Below are 19,783 nucleotides of genomic sequence, written 5' to 3' on the forward strand. Positions count from 1 at the left end.
AGGAGCGCGCTTGCTTTGTTTATGCTTAGTTCAGTGACGCCAGGCCTCTTGATTGTAGTTTTACGAGTGTTCTGTGCTGTGTTATTGCAAAGTAAATAGTAGTGTATTTTACGAATTTAGGTTCGTTGCCTTGTAGTATGCTTGTGAATTACAAGATTAAATTTAAATATGTATATGTTTATCTGAAATATGAATGAAGAAACATTCTACGGGGTATTAACATACCGCAGTATTCAGCTTATGGATGTACAAACAGAACCGATCAGCAGAAGGAGAAATAATTTCATCGGGGAGTTTTAATAATAATGTTATTTGCTTTATGTCCCACTAACTACTTTTTTAAGGTCTTCGGAGACGCCGAGGTGCCGGAATTTAGTCCCGCAGGAGTTCTCTTTACGTGCCAGTAAATCTACCGACACGGGGCTGTCGTATTTGAGCACCTTCAAATACCACCGGACTGAGCCAGGATCGAACCTGCCAAGTTGGGGTTAGAAGGCCAGCGCCTTAACCGTCTGAGCCACTCAGCCCGGCTCGGGGAGTTTTATACTGTACATAAGAATCTTCCTAGGGTAGTGTTTTGAGTTTTAGGTTTATTGTATCTTATTTTGCATATTCCGGGAGCAAAATGGCAATTAATTTTTGTAGGTTTCCTTTCTCGAGACCCGAACATCTAAGATCATCGATTAGGAGTATCAGGCGGGAGAATTGGCAGCCTTCTAAAACAGCTGTTCTCTGCTCGGATCACTTAGAGGAAGACTGTTTTGATAGAAATGGACAAACTGTACACCTTAGAAGTGATGTACAGCCAACTGTTTTCAATTTTGCTGAACATTAACTGCAAGTAAAGATTTACTTATATATATTTTTTATTTCTCATAATTCAACTGACGGTTTCGATGAAATAATTGATGTGACCTTATAACAATCTTAGAAAATTAAGTCTGGAGGAATTCTAGACCTTATTTACATCAGTAATAATTATGGGTTTCAGTCACTGGAGTGGTGGGAGAAGGGAAAGTGTGGTGGGTGTTTGGGGCTATTCCATTATACTATTCGTGGTATTTGGGACTCTTTTAACTGGTGTTACATATTTCTGATGATGACTATATCAATATCGCTTTGCTAGCTGAATTTAATTAAAGAGGTCTGTAATAGCACATTAAGCTGCAGGTAATGTGATATATTGACTAGTTTTGAATATTTGCTGGTTTTATAAATGTGTACATTTGCTTCAATGATATTTTAATTTGATAATATGCGCATTATTTCTTGGAAATAGGAAACAGAAATTCATTATCAAACACCGATTACGATATGTTGAATCTAGGCCTGTATATTGAGCTACGTTTATAGGTACATCATTTTAAGAATGCATAATTTCGTGGCATACATGTATACAATTTACAGCAATGTTTCCAGAAACTGGTTTTCACTCGTATTGTGTTACCGATCGCTAATTGCATGTACTCAGCACCTAAGTTAATATTTGCCGGCCGTTATTATACACTCATTTTTATTGCTATCCCGGAGATTTACTGACCTCGGAATGACGTGTCAGTGATCCCAATGTCCTTATGCTTTGAGTGAACTTGTCTCTATATTTTTAATTATTCCAATGCGCCATTAATTGCGACTTAAAATTGACTATATTATCATTGCTTCCCCATAAGGAGAGCTCGAGGTTGGGTACGCCAACATGGCGAACCGCGCGTTCAACTTGGCGTACTTTCTCCTGCAGCGGAGACCTGCCATCAGCGATCCATGTATAGAGATCAGTGGTCTAAGCGGTTCACATAACGTGTTTGCGTTACACATGACATTGACAGGTGTATGGCATAGGCACAAGCCTGGAATGAAACATCTAGCGACGGGGAACGTACGAATTTGGAAAACACCGAGATAATTTCAACAGGGACACCGGCTATCAATTAAGTAATACCTGGTTGCCATCCATTAAGAATTCCCGTAGGTAGTTTCCTTCCCGGTCCCTTCACTTTGGCTATTTCGCCTTATTTTCTCGACACGGCATAAGCCCAAAAGCCTATAGAGTATCAAGTTGGTAATTATCCACGAGTTCGAAATGAAGAAGCAAAATATATTGTGTAGGCAATCAGATTTTGAGTATAGAAATAGTAATGCCGTGTTGGTAAATATGGATTCCGTTGCTAACTTGCAAGAGAGTATATAAATGTGATGCAACACAATAAAGAGGTCCGACTGGAAGATTTGAAAGCACGATAACAATACTGAAATGATATCCCAAGTGTAATTAATAGGTGGCATGTGCGAGAAGAGGCCGGAAGGACCATTTCGTAAAGAAAATAAGCGATAATCGCCTTTAAGGAATAAAAAGACGACATGATAATTTAAGATAATTAGTTCGAGGAATCGGAGCTCAAATTTACGTGGATAAAAATGAAAAGAAAGTGATAAGGGGTAATGAATACGCAAATAATTATTAGGAATGGGAAGACATGAAGGGAATGACAGATAAAGTCATTATTTCAGAGTCGAAGGTGTTCGTAGACATTATCCTAGAAATAAATGGACCAATGAAGGTACGTGATCAATAAGCAAGGTGACAATGAGATAGGAACGAAGTGATGTTCATTAAATGTTTAAATTCTGAGACAAATGTAGTATAAATATGAGAGGATAAAAATTTATGGATTGATTGCCGACAGTAGAACCTCAGTGAGTAAAATATGTAAAAAAAAAAAAAAAAAAAAAAGACCTCATTTGTGTTTTATTGACGTGGTAACTCGTGCTATTTATAATCGACCAGAGGTGTAAAGAATTCATTATGCTACGATATGCTGGTACATTTAGCAGTGACGACGCGTGACGTTTTAAAAAGTGTTACCACACACCTTCTGAAAGTACACCTAAATCGTCCACACCGTCTTTATTCCAAGCATTTTTTCTGAGAAAAATAGAATACATGACCAACAGTACAGTTCATTCTATTTTGCACAACCACAGAGCCAATCCAGATCTATGTACCACGAGCATGACGAATCATGCCACGAGTCACTGTTGTGCCACCAAATGTCTCTGCTACTGACTTTTCACCACACTGAAATTCTTGTAACTTTCCAAAGAGATATTTAGAGAGAAATAACAGAACGGTCACCGCTTACATCACCGAATCTCAAAAAAATCTTGAATTTCGCCTTCGGGACTAACATATCTGAATACAGTCGAGAGATGTGCTCCATTAGAAACGTCTGCACTTTCATTCAAAATAACGGAAACAAAGTTTGCTTTCTCAACCTCGTCTTTGATTTATCTGGTCATAAAAGTAGCTATGGCGTCAATAACATCATTCTGAATGTCAGATGAAAGTCCTGAGAAAACTGTAGATGTTTCTAAGTGGTACCGAAATGTCATCCTTCCTAGCAATTAACGTTAGTAACTCCCTGCAGTCCGACTCTGTGGCTTAGTGGTTAGCATGATTAGCTGCCACCCCCGGAGGCCCGGGTTCGATTCTCGGCTCTACCACGAAATTTGAAAAGTAGTACGAGGGCTGAAACGGGGTCCACTCAGCCTCGGGAGGTCAACTGACCGGAGGCGCTTCTATTCCCACCTCAGCCATCCTCGAAGTGGTTTTCCGTGGTTTCCCATTCCTCCTCCAGGCAAATGCCCTGATGGTACCTAACTTAAGGCCACGGTCGCTTCCTTCCCTTTTCCTGGCCTATTCCTTCCAATATTCCCATCCCTCCACAAGGCCCCTGTTCAGCATAGCAGGTGAGGCCGACTGGGCGAAGTACTGGTCCTCCTCCTCGGTTGTATCCCCAACCCGATGTCTGAGTTGCAGGACACTACTCTTGTGGCGATTGAGGTGGGATATTTCGCTTAGTCTGACGGAAAAACCAACCGTGGAGGATAAAGAGATTAAGAAAGTAAGACTCCCTGTAACTACCTCTGTTATCAGATTCTTCAGTTTCTCGATGACCACTGAAAGGTAATCTGTGCTTTGAAAGAAAACACACAGTGTCTGTTAAAGTGCTGATAATATATCTGTTATTTTTACTGACTCATTATGCTCGTTAATTTTTTTTCTGTGAACTGTACTCCATTCTGGACCTTCCGAACTGAATCATATCGGCAACAGTGACGATGTGTGCTTGAGACACCTCATGGCGTTTACTCAAACTATATAAATTGTCCACACCGTCTTTATTCCAAGCATCCTTTCTTGAGGAAAATGGAACACACGGCCAACAATATAGTTTATTCATTTTTGCACAACCACATAACCAGTCGAGATCTATGTACCACGAGTAATGAAAATATCGTACTGTTCTTTTCGATTACTTGACTAAATTGTTAAGAGAAGGCGTGGGTCTACCTTTTTCAATTTTTTATTTTCTTCAAAATTTCTTAACGGGAATGACGTGTTCATTAAGCTTTCTCTTATACATGAATATTCTGGGCCCGCCAACATAATTATTTTCGAGGTGGAAGTGACAGCACTCATGTTAATGTTTAATGCGTTGTTCAGTTCTATAGGCTATCCTTACCTAACATGAATTCACAATTTAACAAGAAAAGACACATCGAATTATAATAGAAAACAATAACAATAATATAGTAATGCACTGTTGAGCGCGGCGGAAAGAACGGACGGTAGAGCTCAGCACCGACGTTATAAGCTTTTGTTTCCACTTTCCATTGTGGTAACACGACCGGAGAACTAGAAGGATACATCTCTGTGTCGAGGGGAAGGGGCTTTGCTTCTCGCAGGCGCAGTAATTCTCGCCTGTCTGTTAGAAAAGATTCATGAGTGAGAGGCTCAGCTTTGACGGTGACGATCCACTGCAATAGTGTTCTCGTGGCACGTCCAGGCGAAGAAACAAGAATATTAAATATTAGTATTGAAATAATATTCTATTTCTATATTTTCAAACTGTTACCAGGGGTAAATATTATTTAGTGAGATATAGAACAGAGTCACTAAAGATGCCAGCTAACGAAAGCAAGGCATTGTATCTGATACGGCAAAGAACATTTAGGTCACTGATATTGTGTTTTTGAATCAGAGTAGGAAGTTGCGTGAACGTCTTGTATTACATGATTGTGTGCTTTTGGTTATTCTGTTTTAATGAACACTATGTTTGACAGTAATCTGTAAATTGTATATGATTTTAAGACTGACTTGATCCTTTAATTAAGTAATAGTAAGAAAGGACAATTCGGTGGTCATCGTTATTAAATTGCAACATTTCTCTTTATCTTAGTGAAAGACATCGCATTGTCAATCACAGCAACCTTTAAATGTAACTGAGAAAACATGTCACGTCATTCAACTGATCTTGATAAATTAATTTAATGCCAAAATAAGTACCGCAAAGTTGTTTGATTAAGTGTGATGAAAATGCCGCAACAACACATAATAGGTTGCAATTAGAAGGGTTGTTAAGTGTGATCAGCGGTATAATTTCTATATATGTAGAGGGGCGAGTTCAATTGATCAATGACAGAATTAAATGTACTTGTGAATTCTAAAGGGTCCAATAACTGTCAGAGTGAGTAACATAAAATTGTATTTCATTGCTTATAAATGGTTTTAATCTCTCATTTGTATTAAATTTAATGACAGCCATGAAAGGCAACACGAAGCTATTTGATAACAGGGTGTGTGAGTAAAATAGCACGAAAATTAGTTATGATTAGAAATGAGAGAGTGTGTTTATGGGCAAAATGATTTCGCACGTTTAACAGTCTGCAATTCTAGGTTATCTAACTATTTTGAATTAACTTAATTATCGCTGTAATGAACTAGTTTCATTGAAGATGTTTGGTCATAAAGAATTACTTTTGTTAAGACTGTTGAAACGGTTGGATTTAATTTTATTATCATTCTTTTGAGAGTAATTAATTATTTTATTTAAGTTAATTTTAAATCATTCTTAAGTATAGTCAGGGGATGCTTTTCCTTTTGATTTTGGTTTAAATTTCAGGATTCGTTTTTACTTCTGAATAATTATTATTATGTATTATTTGCTCTCTTTTGAGCGGGAGTAAATTCATTTCAATTTTGCCTGATTTCAGTTGAGTTTAATTTTGTTTGATTTCATTTTTATTGTCAATAAATGTTAATGATTGGTTTTAAATCAGTCTGGGCTACGTCAGTGTAGAGTAGCTTGACCAGTTGTATTTGTTTGTATCCCCCATCTACCCTAAGAATCGATAAACAATGGACGTATCACACCTGAGGTAAGTTTCTACGTGCGGGGTGAGTACTTTCTTTCAAGAGCCGAGGCATGTCTACTGGACGATCACCACCACATATGCCATCGCAAGGGTATAGTATCTCTCGTAATATTTTCGACGCGAGATGATGTCCGTAGTACCAATGGGTTCGAGCGGGAGCCGAATAAATACCATTCTCTATGCAGATAATACCCGATACTGATTGACAATTCAAAAGACTTTCAATTTTGTTGAACAGCATCAATGTAACAATCTAGGAGTTTGTCCTTAAAATTAACATATAGAATACGTACAAAATTATAGAAAAAAGATTAAATGTAAACAGAAAAACGTACATAGTGTGACTGTATCGTCACATTGAATATTTATTTGGAATGATATATGTGGGAATTACGTATGCTTGGAGATTCTTTGTTTGTATGGTAACTCAGTTGCATAATGTTGCGCAATCTCTTCGCCATCCCGGCGCCTAACGCACGCCTACCTTGGCTTATAAAATCCCCGAACTGAGTGCACGTGATGAGGGAAGAATGGAAAAAGATATAGTTTCTTCTGGCTCCACCTCTAAAACAAATGCCAACTCCCAGTAGAGCCAACGTGAGGTGATTTTAGAAGTACTTTCGGGATAATAACGTTTAAATTAATCATGAAGCGCATGTCAAAGTAATAGCAAGAATAATGGACCATTGACAACATTTTAAATCAAAATAAAATAATGTCATTTATGAAATTACGTCTCAAAGAAGTTACGTACGATGGTCTGGCGTCCTAACGCTAGCTGTGAAACCAGACAGCCAACAGAGATTCCCCGTTGGGCTCTTGATTTAGACGACGAATTTCTATAAAACCACTGATCGTTTTGCGTTCCGATTTACATCTATTATTTGTAATTAGCGAGCCACACAATCTGCCGCATCGCTGATTGACATAAACTTTGTGGATCTGGAGATCTCAAAATTATGGTGGAGGGCCGTTCCTCTGTCTAACCCGCACTCCATGTGAGTCCATATATGCACGCACTTCTGAGGGTAGCTAGTTAGTCTGGAGGCAGTATTGGAGATGAAAAGACGGTCGGTCGGTGGTCGGTTTTGCCTATTCTTTGTATAGAAATTGTGCAAACAAACGGGAGTGCTCTAAGTATAATTTCTCATACGAAATGTCAATAGAGAACCTAACTGATCGATAGTGCTGTAGGAATTACAGATCGTGAATTACGTGATTACGTAATATGTTCGCATCGCGTAACTGTGACGCTCTGATGTGACTAATATCGGGCGGAGAGGACTATCCTTGAATTAATCTCCCGTGCCAGAGAGAGAGAGAGAGAGTCCGTGGGGTGTAATATTAATTTTGAAACTGTGTGAAGGCAAACGTGTGAAAAGGTTGCACGAAAATCCTTGTTAGATAATAAACAGATTTCCAGTACAAAATTATCGTGCTGTATGACGGCGTAGTTTTAGTAGTACAGAGAAACAGACGCACGAGACTGGGTTGCAAAATAAACATAGATACCCAATGTCTCGATAATTCAGAGTAACGAACTATCGCATTGACTACACCGCGAGTTTTTGTACTAGGTTGTCGGACTGTGGTAGACTAGCTACATCCTGCATCAAAGTAATAAGTACGTAACTTTCATTCTGTCAGAAGAAAAAGGGAAATTTGACGAAAACCTGTGCAGAAGAAGCCTTCGTGGAAATCCGTGTGATTAGTATCTTTCCAGTGATTTCAACCCTAATACTATGGATTACTCAAGAGGCACCGAGGGACGTCTAGAATTCGGGACTTCCCACTTCAGCACCATGGAGTAAACACTGCAGGCGGGTCCCTCGTGGATTCGGACAATGGGGGACAAACCAGCTGTTGAGTACCAAGTTATGACTTTGTAATGCTAGTATTCCCCTTGTGAATATGTAAAAATGTAAGGATAGGGTTAGGATAATTTCTAATATTGAATTATTAGATTAGTTCACTTAGAGTGGTCGATAAAGTCCCTTTTACTTTTAGCCGTTTGAGGTTATATGGAAAGGAAACAAATTAGCGTAATTGTACGTATTTTTGGCCCCATTTATTTCCTTGCATGTGCATATTTTATGGGTATTTAAGAGTGTTGTCAGAGGAAGAAGGGGGAAGAGAGTAGTTCATTTTGGTAGATTTAAGAAGTAACTTTCATCTAAATGACTATACAAGATCAGTCAGGGTAATGTGACGGTAGGATCTTTGCCAAGTGCCTGTGAACAATATAAATGTGGGATAGTTGAAGCACTCTCTTTTTAACGCATAGTAGTAGAATTTGTTGCATGATAGGTTAAGATGTGGCTGTATCTGGATGTGTGTGTGAAGAATTCATTGTCCCCAGGTTCGAATACCCACACTCCAACCACTAGCTAGGCTCCTGTGTAATTTTTCTTTTTGTGTGTTTGAAATTGTTTGATATTTGAATTTTATTGAACTAATTAATTTGGTCGGATATTAAATGCCGATTTACTGAACGTAGTATCAATTTACATCAGGTACACACTCTCATCTCATTAGTTAGGGATAATAGAAATTTTTAGCTTGTGCGCTAGTAAAATCGTGGTTAACTCTGCGGTGATAAGGAACGATGTTTGAACTCCGGACTTCTATAATGTCGAGAAAATATGAAGTGATATAGCGGCATAATTTTGAGAGATATTTATAGGATTGATGAACGCCTGTACTGATTTGAGCATGGATATAAATGTGTCAGTATGTTGCCTTACTATAATGATCCATCGTATTGCATTGTGAGAGCGACAAGTAGATAATTCCCCTGTTTGGGAGGGCTGGCTGCGAGGAGAGATTTATGGCAGGCGACCCCAGGGGTCTTTTTTTTTTTTTTTTTTTTTTTGAGAAGGCCAGCTGAGCTGGGAGCTCGGAGCCGCTCGACAAAGGAATGAAGTTCCTCAAACACTGCGTTCTCTGTTAGTAAAAGACGTATTTTTCCTTGATTACCACAAGCTATGTCTACATTAATGTAGGAACATTTAAATTATTACCTTTTATGATGCGGTAGCTAGGGCTTTGTTTCTCAGGATGTCTGAGTAGGCAAGTAACCTAAAGTCACCACTTCGAACCTTGGGAGCACAATGAGAATTGTCAGTCACACAAGCGGCGGATTATAATAAAACAAAATGCAGCCTTTATTTTTATATTATGTGTATGATATGTTTTCTTTTTCAGGTGTTAGAAGGGTGTGAATATGATGTTTAGATAATCATTGTTTTATTGAAGCTAGACTTCGTGAAAATCTTTTGATAGTTTGTTGAAGTGAAGGGCTTCGACCCTTATGACGTGTACAGTTAGTTCATCAAATGAGTGGTTCATAACCACCAGAATTACGTTCATTGTTTAACATTGGTAGGATTATGTTGTAATACCGTAGCATTTGCTTACTTTTTATTTGATACATTTAATTTTTTATATATCATCTATCGTGTCATATTTAATTTAGGTGCCCACTCTAAGACAATTCTCAGTGTAAGTTAATGTTTGAATATGTAAATTGGGAGTCAATCCCGGGGAATATTTCGCATTCGCCAGGTCGTAGCTTCTCACTGTAAATATACAAGGGTTTTATTATGATATTGTTTGTCGTATTCAACAGGTAAAACATATTAGGCCGATGAACCTCAAAACCAATATTAGGAAGTGAAACTTTTAGACAGAAAATTCAACCTTCTCCGATTTATTCGGATGAACGTGAAGTAACATTCAAGGGTTTAATTGATAAATGTGTGATTTCTTTGACTATTAAAATCAATGCCGAACTTTTGAAGACATTGTAAAGATGTGGATCGAAAGGTTTACTTGAGGGACAGCACGGACTTGATTTCCCGTTGCTTTATCGAGTATCAAATGTAATTATTGTAAATTTTAACTATCAAGGTTGTAGAATGTTTTAACGAGAGTTAATTATATTTTTGGAAAAGCTTCTTTGTGCCTATCTTTGCCGATAATTTGCATCCATGACCTCTAACGTTCAGTGTATGCCTATAAGTTAGATATGAGTTGGTTCTAGTTCGTAGCCGCGGACGCACCATTCCCTTGGGAGGCTTGTGCTCACCTCTTGAAACGGAAGGGTAGCGGTAGACCTCGCTATGCTGTACGGTCGTTTGTCGCTTCATGTGTCTGAATTAATCATTAAAAATCCAAATGAGGCGGCATTTGTCACTAGGCAGAAGAGGTCCCTCGATTGTTGTATCCTGTGGCGCGTGGTCCCATGTGTTCGGACCCGGTAGGGGTAAATTTGTGTTGTCACATGGTCCCATGAGCTATGGGAGATGATGGAAAAGGTCCAAATATCTTTTATTGACTTAAAAATCGTTCTAAGAACATTTATATGCAGTCTCTTGGCAATGGGTATGAAACCTGGACGTTCGCAAACAGGAGAAAACGCGCCTCGAAGCAGCAGTAATGTGGTTCTTTGGAGAATTATCAGCACTAGCTGGACTGACAGGAAGAACAGTGAGATAGTTCTGCAAGAAATAGGAAGCGAAAGACAACTATTTAAAGTAACAGGAAAACAAAACGCATTGTGCATTTACTTAGGCATGATAACCGTTTCCAAATCAATTTCGAAGGCAAGATCTTAGGGAAGAAAACAAGGAGTCGACCAAAAATACCTTGCTTAAAAATATGATCTGTGAGACGGGGAAGAAGATAAAATTCAGGGAAATAAGCAACCTAAAATCAACACTCTTTAACACTCTAGGTGACCATATCTAGAAAGCTAACTAATACAAGAATGGGATCTGAATGTAGAAATCGAAATGAGAATTGTAATTGTAAGTGATTTTCTGAATTTAAATTGTTTGTGTGTAACCATGACCTTGGATTTTGAACTCATTACGTACGTCTGGTCCTTCTCTACGCTTACCAAAGATGGATATCATCAACGAACCGACTGAAGGTCTTAGAAATGTAGGTGAATCGCAGAATATACTTAGATCACTAGGTAGACCACGTCACTAACTGCGATGTACTCCGTTGTGTCGTAAAATCGTGTGGAATATTAATCCTCACGTACTGGTTAACCAAAGTGGAAAGTATAATAGAGAGTTTGAGATGCGGAAATTATTGGCTGCGGGATTTCCAGATGGTCGAGCTATCGGGGACCAAACAAATTGCGCTTACTCTCCCCGGTACTGCACATCTATCAGGCATGGCTATAAACTATTTTTTGTTTTCATTCTAATGGCTTTACGTCGCAACGACAGAGATATCTTAGGTCTTATGTCGACGTATAAACTGTTTTAATCGCTACTCTTATCATAAAAATGTAAATATTGATCCAAATATACAAGCGTGGAGAGCATCTTACGTGCAGTCATACGACACTCTAGTCAGCTTAATGGACGAGCTGCGGCATTGCCACACTAGAGACAGCCGTGCTGCTGCAGATGCAGTAGAATCCACCGCAGCCATGCGGTGAATACGGTGGTCTCCCTTCTCTGTAGCGGTCCTTGTTTGCCGGACATTCTTGAGACAGTGGCCATTGTTGCCGACACCAATCCACTGTCGCCCTATTACACGTCCTCGTTCAAACTCAGTAAGCTGGTCATACTGCCTTCCTTGTCTCCTTAAAGGCATATTTGACACACACAACCCACCTCACATCGTCAACACCGGAAAATGACCAATTCTCACGAGGGATGTTGCGTATTTAAACCAAACTTGCCTTGCAAAGTCATAGTGGCATTATTAACCTCACACTTCGTCGACTAGCGAACGCACAAGTTTCAGTAGGCCTTATTCTTCATATGTGCAAATACGCCTCCCGAGTTTCATTTATCTAGCAAAACTCGTGCTCGGCGTTGGGATTGCAGTTTTCGCCAGTGCAATTGTGGTTAAAGAAGCTGCTATTGAAATTACATAAAATTATTTCTCTTCAGGCACAGTCAGTCAACGAGTTATTGGCATGCCGAGTGGTACTGAACACAATCAAAATCACAACCACAATCAGCCAGTTCTATCAATAACTGATGTGGCCTCTTGAAATCTGAAACATAGATAAGTATTTAGGAGTTGACATCACTTCCAGCAATCTTGAGCCAATTAACTCCGGCCATTTTACGGATGTCTTTGTCCCAGCGATCCGGTGCCTTTCCTCGCGGTCTCAGTTTATCTCTTGGGCTCCATTCGAGAACAACCTTGGTCCATCTGTCATCTCTTCTTCAGGCCACATGTCCTGCCCATTGCCACTTCGAGGTTGAAATTCTCGCTATGACGTCAACGACATTTGTGACTGCTCTTATATCATGGGACCTCTTTCTATCTCTTCTGGTAAACCCAAGCATATACCTCTCCATTCCTCTCTGGGCAGTTCTTAGTTTCCGTTTAGCGAACTCATTCATTGTCCAGGTCTCACAGGCATAGGTCATGACAGGGTGAATGCATTGGTCATAAACTTGCTTCTTTAGGTTTACTGACATGTTGGATTTTAAGACGGTTTAATACAATATCAGGCAGCAAATCAACAGCAGTCAGAAATTCTCACTTCAGATCGACAAGTCCACCTACAGTATATTAGCGACCACATACAACTTCTTGCTTATATTCAGTAAATCGGTGTAAATATAATTGCAGGTAATTTCCCATTTTTTGAAGAACTTCCCGATCAACCCACTGTTCAACGTATATGTCAGGTGACAAATAAATATGTGCTCCAAAATGAATTAAATTTGAAGGGTTGTGTTAGTGACTGTAACAGGCCGAGTGAAAGGATTTAGCTCAAGTATATGAAGTTAATTCTAAAATACGATGTGATTATCTTTTTGATCACCGTGAAGCCACTATTACTATATTTCTGTCACTTTCTCTAAAGATGTGCTGGACGGCTTTGTGAAACTCGTCAAATCGTGGCCATACATTTACGACGATTTTTCGTTTAATGTTAGGAAATGGGATCAGAACACACTACAATTTTGTTATATACATATGTACACTAAGTAGTGGTCCTGGGAGAGTAGCAGACCAAGCGCTGGTGGGCTGGCATGTGATTGATGACGTCATAGGGAGGAAAATTTGGAAAGGGTTTGTGGCTATGATGTCAGTGGGCATGGCTTGTCCGTGACTGGATTTCGTTGTGGATAAAGTGTAGTTTAGGGCGTTGGTGGAGGAAAGGCTGTAGAAGGTTGCTTCTTAAGGCGATGGTGGGGGTAAATTGGGCGTGGTTTGTTGGTGACTGGTTTGTGGGTGGCATCGTGGAAGTAAAGTGAGCGTGGCTATGTTGTGATCGGCTTGTTGTCCGCCATTTCGTTTTGTTGAGTGAGGTGTGGGTTAGAATGGCAGGGGGCGTTGCTTAGGGCGTTAGATGATGGCGTGGGTTGTTGGTGATTGGTCGATGGTGATTGGTCGATGGGTAAATGAGGGTGGTGTACAGAAAACAATGAGCGCACACATCACTCACCTGTACGAGGTGGACTGCATGTCCAAGCTCGTGCCTGTGTTTTTGAACACATCGCCTATGAATGAGCGTACAACAACCAATCAGCACTTGATGCACCACTCTCTCAGGGCCACTACTACAGTAGCTAACGAGATCAAGATCAAGACCAGCTTTCTCAAAGGTCCCAGGGGACCATTGAGTGATTTTAGCCCGTCGACCAATGTTTCAGGCCTTGAGTGCTATTTCTTAAATTGGGATATTGGGAACATAACGGTTTTAGATGAGCTGGTATGCTTGTGTGGGGATCGAACTGGCCAGGATGTGGCCTGGGCCCCGGATGGGGCCAGAGGTGCCCTTAGTAGGGCAGGGGTTAGTGGGGGGTCGTTGGCACTCTGTGGAAAGTGACCAACGAAGGGGGGGGGAGGCAACATCAGGTAGATGGTCACCCATCCAATAAGTGACCATTCCCAATGTTGCTTCATAATTAGTAAAGAAGTGTGGAACATAATTATAGGAGGAAGTTAGGGGAGTCCGAGAGTGTGCAGGTGTAGCCGGGGGTATGATGAGGAGTTGGCTGCCTGGGCAGGGCGGTGTATGAATGGGGGGGGGGGATTAGCTAACAATTAGCTGGCGGCTTGGCATGGGCTGGTTAAGGGACGAGAGTAGCTGAATAAGGAGTAGGTTAAGGAGGGTGGCATTGTCAAAACTTGGCAGGACGGGGGTTTGACTGGGAGGGAGTGCAGGGTTCGGGGTGGAGGCAGGGCGGTGATGAGGCTGAGGTGGGTATGAGGAGTGTGCGTGTAGGTGTTGTGACTGTTTATAATGTGCTCTAATTGCCCGCTTTAGGTAAGGGCAGCCGGGGTAGGAGGCTGCGTGACTGCCTTCGCAGTTAGCGCACCTCGCCTGGGCTTTGGGTATCGTGCAATCAGTGTGGCGGTGAGCGCCACCACATCTGTTGCACCTGGTAGACGAATGCTGTGACTTAAAAACGAGTACGCTGAGTTTTGATTGTTGATGGCCGTGAGTACGCAGATTTATTTGCAGATGGTGAATGGGTATATGAGATGGCGTATCTTTTCAATATTTTTGCACACCTCAATGAGCTGAATTGAAACGTGCAAGAGATGAACAAATGCATTCTTACTGGTATGGATAAAATTCAAGGATTTCTTTATAAGCTGCCTTTGTGGATACAGAGAATTGAAAATCGTTCGTTTGAGATGTTCCTGACCGTATAGTCACTTGCGTGTGATAAAAAAGTTATGATGGAACTGCCATTTACAGTTTTCATTCATCGTTGTAATTGCACTGAAGACGACCCAGGTTGCAGGTTTCAAACGCGTCAGCGTGCGATAATTGACAAACTTCCCGGAAGAAGGATGTAACCAACAAATATCCAACAAGTATCATCTTGCCTCTATGCTTGCGTCGTACATTTGACGTTCAAGCCGATTTACAGCCAGCAGAGCTTTGTCCTCCATGGGGTAAGGATGGAACATCAGTCAAGATGGTGGACAGTGGTTGAGTTGGGTCGTCACCATGTGAAATAGATCAATTAAATAAAAGCTATAGACGAAATCACACCTATATTTTCAAATACTTCCTTGATATTTTATAGTAATTGTTGAAAAGTGTGTTATTACACTAATAGGCTTGCTACTTGCCAGCATGTATGTTCCAATTGCACGCGCAGGATTTCTCTTACGTTATATTCAAACGTAGGGTAATTTTGCAGATCATTTTCCATTGTATCGCTACCAATTCATATATTATTTTTCAAACTTTGAGTGATAACAATAAAGTATTGTTTTAATAGATGAACTCATTTGTAGGCTACACTTCCATAATCAATTGATTCAAGTAGTTTAAACCATGAAATAAACTACAGAAATCATTTTTCTCTCTCATGAAAACATACGTTCTTTTGTTCCTTTTATTTTAAAATTTGTTCTACGTAGCCTTGTGGTACGATGGGATAGGAAAGGCCTAGGAGCGGAAAGGAAGTGGCCGTTGCCTTCATTAAGGTACAGCCCCAGTATTTGCCTGCTTTGAAAATAGAAAACCACGGAAAACCATCTTCAGAGCTGCCGACAGTAGTGTTCTAACCCACTAACTCCCGGTTACAAGCTCACAACTGAGCGGCCCTAACCGCACGGCTAACTCGCCTGGTACATATTTGTTGGTTACATCCTCATTGCGGGGAGGTCATCAGTTATAACGTCCGGCTCTATGGCTAAATGATTAGCATGCTGGCCTTTGGTCACAGTTGTCCCGGGTTCGATTCCCGGCAGGGTCGGGAATTTAACCTCAGTTGGTAAATTTCGCTGGCACGGGGGCTGGGTGTATGTATCGTCTTCATTACCATTTTTTTAACCTCATCACGACGCGCAGGTTGCCTACGGGAGTGATATCAAAAGACCTGCATCTGTCGAGCCGAACTTGTCCTCGGACACTCCCGGCACTAAAAGCCATACGCCGTTTCATTTCATCAATTATAACACAATAACAATGTAATATGAAGGGAGCTCTTTAAGATCAATTTAATGAAAATTCATCTTACCTGTGTTGTGCTTGATATCTTTGTTCCTTTCCAGGTACTTGTCATAAGCGCTCCCAGCAACGAGCAGAACCATGGTTGCCACAATGATTGCTCTAGAAAATAAAATGAAATATATCTGGTAAATTTTACTTCATTACTTTCCCTTCTGAGTTTACATTGCGTTGTTTTCTGATATCCCAAATGCATAAAACTCGGATACAGTGTGACTACTACTCACTGATAAAAAAATATTTAATTGAATTAAAATGAAAAATATTAACATAGTCATGAAAAACAATAATCGATTGTCGGACGATGTAATCACACTTAGCTCCTACCTTATTTCTTACACATGCAATACTTGATGGGCGCCAGCTACAACTCAATGCAGCAATAATAGAACGAGTGTCTTGAATATCTCTAGGGCGTGAGGTAATAAGCTTACTTAGCATAACATATCGGTTCTAGGAAAAGGAGATAACATGACGGCAAGCATAATTGGCGGCCGTACAAATTTTAGTGAAAAATGGGAGAGTATGTATAGGTAATTTAAGGCAGAAACAGGTTCCAAGAAGAATATTCCAGCAATCATTAATGAACAAGGGGAGTGTGTATGCGAAGATATTCAAAAGGCAGAAGTATTCAGTCAGCAGTGTGTAAACATTGTTGGTTACAAGGATAATGTCCAGATACAGGAGGGGACTAATACTTAAAAAAAAAATACCTATGACAACAACTTGCCTTTGCTGGCAGAACCTAGTGTTTACAGCGCATTATGTCTTCTGGTATAGGCTAGAGCAATTTTGTTACTTTCATTGATTTGTCTCTGTCTTATCCTTGGCTTTGAAAATATGAAAGTGACTTAGGTATGAACGATGCTAGTAATGCCATTCCTTATGCAGCCAGTCCCTGCTATGAATGGTGTGAAAATGTTGCTCATAGGGTCGGTTGGTGCATGCATTTCATTGGGCTTGGCAGACTGATATGTAATAGCAACTTCTGGCTCTGTGAAGAAAGCAACGGAAAACTACCTCACTCCTCATTTTCCTAGTACGCCTCTTCAGTGATGCCTAGGCCATCTATGACAGCTGATGGCAGACATGTTGAGGATCCAACCAGCCTTAGGGCTGAAGACTGAACAACATACATGACAACAACGACATTTACAGTAATATCCAAAAGTTTTAAACTAAAAAAGCAGCTGGAATTGATAAGGTTTCAGGGGATATACTAAAGACAATGGGTTGGGATAAGTACCATATCTGAAAAACTTATTTGATTATTGTTTGCATGAAGGAGCTATACCAAATGACTGGAGAGTTGCTATAGTAGCCTCTGTATATAAAGGAAAGGGTGATAGACATAAAGTTGAAAATTACAGGCCAGTCAGTTTGACATGCATTGCATGTAAGCTTTGGGAAAGCATTCTTTCTGATTATATAAGACATGTTTACGAAATTAATAACTGGTTTGATATAAGGCAGTTTGGGTTTAGGAAAGGTTATTCCACTAAAGCTCAACTTGTAGGATTCCAGCAAGGTATAGCAGATATCCTGGATTCAGGAGGTCAATTGGACTGTATCGACATTGGAGTATCTAAGGCATTTGATAGAGTAGATCATGGGAGACTACTGGCAAAAATGAGTGCAATTGGACTTGACAAAAGAGTGACTGAATGGGTGGCTACGTTTCTAGAAAATATAACTCAGAGAATTAGAGTAGGCGAAGGTTTATCTGGCCCTGTAATAATTAAGAGGGGAATTCCTCAAGGCAGTATTATTGGACCTTTATGTTTTCTTATATATATCAACTAGCAAATGTACCCGTGCTTCGCTACGGTATTCTGCATTGTATACGAATATTGAAGTAAATACTGTACATGCAGTAAATAAGATTGTTTTAAAATAGCATGTCTCTTAGCGTTATCCAAGAAACAATATGGAGAGGTCCCCATACGTTGTTTCCAGTGTAAAGTGCTTGTTACGGATTTGTGATGATAACGACAGGCTCACTTGCCTACTGCCATTCACAATCGAGTTGGGAAGTTTACATTATAATTGCAGGCCCCATTGCCTACTGCGCGGTCACAATCGATTTGGGGAGTTTCCGTTACAATGGCAGCCCCCATTTCCTACTTCCAGACATATTACAAATTGAGGAGTTTTTATTATAATGGCAGGAAACTTCCCTACAACCAGTCAAAATTGAGTTGTGCAGTTATCATTATAATGATAGGCCCCTTTTCCAACTGCCAGCCAGCTTCCTGCCAGTCACACCAAGTTGATGAGTTTCCATCAAAATAGCAGGCCAGTATGCCTAATGCCAGTCACATTTTAGATGGGTACATCTGTTTATAACTGCGGGAACGCTTGCCTACAGCCAAAGACTGTATGCTGCATGCTCCCTTGCCTTCTGAAAGTCAAATCGAGAAGTGAATTATTCATTACAATGGTAGGCCTGCCTCATTAATGCCAGTTACACAGGAATTGGAGAAGGACTCCATCCCTACTGCCAGTCATAGTCGGTGTGCGGAGTACTGATTACAATAGCAGACACACCCTTTCTCGATCGCTACAATATCGACATCAGTGAATATATATAGTTCGACATACGAAAGTATGTGCTTGTTTACAATATTGCAGACCTTCATTTACAGATTAACTGCTTCTAAACGGTACATCATATCGAGAAAGGATTGTACCATAAGACGCCGGATTTAGCGGCCTAAATTGCTGGTCTTATGATATCTCATCTATTCATGGGTCAGATTGAGTTAGAAACTTGGAATAGGGTAAAATTTGTGTAGGATTATCTCACATTGCATTGCTTTTCGGATAATTAAATGACAGCTACATACATAGCATTTGGCTCACATATGGCTACTGGGTGGACCAATTTTCGTGTAGAGTATGATGATTCTATCTTTCCTCTAAGTGATGAAAGGTATGAATTATGTATGTGAAAAGTACAACTTTACTTAACTTCGAGAAATAGAGAAAAATCAAACGTAAAATGGATATAAATACGACAAAAAGTCGTAAGACCAAGGTTGTAGATCACTCCAAATTGAACGGGGATTGTGCCATCCGTTATGTGATAATACTTCCCGAAGGTCTGCACCATCATTAAAATTGCCTCCATATTTCGATATTCTTCGGGATAGAAAAGGAAAAATTTAAAGCTCTTGGAAATTTTCCGCCCGTTACAGGCTAAAACGTAAATTTTGCCAAATTTCAGTTTTCTTTCTCGACTGGCAGATTATGCCGCAATCTGGGTTATCGGTGAGAAGTGTAAAAAGTAGGACTTTCAAGAAACTAAACCAAAAAATATGCAGATGATCATTATTACCCCTTAAGCGTGTAGCTGTACGAAAATTTCGACATAGTAGTCAATGTACAGGCACACAGTAGTTACGATTTTATTTACATAGATAAATAAGGAACCTGCTCCACGTACAACACCTTGTGGGCTATATCCGCTGGACTTAACCGGAAAAACGGACCGTTTATGATATCTCCCTTATTAATCCTCCTGTCGAAAAAATGCACATGAAAAAAAGTTTTAGAGATGGAATTCCATCACGTTTGGTCGATTTCCAGTCAGGTTGGTCTTGTACT

The 19,783-nt window shown here is 40.1% G+C and overlaps 1 protein-coding gene across 1 annotated transcript in view; it reads right to left on the minus strand.

The window, feature by feature from the left end:
* LOC136866642 (nose resistant to fluoxetine protein 6) overlaps positions 1 to 19,783 on the minus strand; it is a 695,618-nt gene that overhangs the window by 581,567 nt on the left and 94,268 nt on the right. The window contains exon 4 of the mRNA XM_068226788.1: positions 16,188 to 16,279. Coding sequence (XP_068082889.1) covers positions 16,188 to 16,279 — 92 coding nt within the window. The remainder of the gene's footprint in view (positions 1 to 16,187; positions 16,280 to 19,783) is intronic.

Source organism: Anabrus simplex, chromosome 3 (genome assembly GCF_040414725.1).
Source record: "Anabrus simplex isolate iqAnaSimp1 chromosome 3, ASM4041472v1, whole genome shotgun sequence".
In the NCBI taxonomy this organism is placed as follows: domain Eukaryota; kingdom Metazoa; phylum Arthropoda; class Insecta; order Orthoptera; family Tettigoniidae; genus Anabrus; species Anabrus simplex.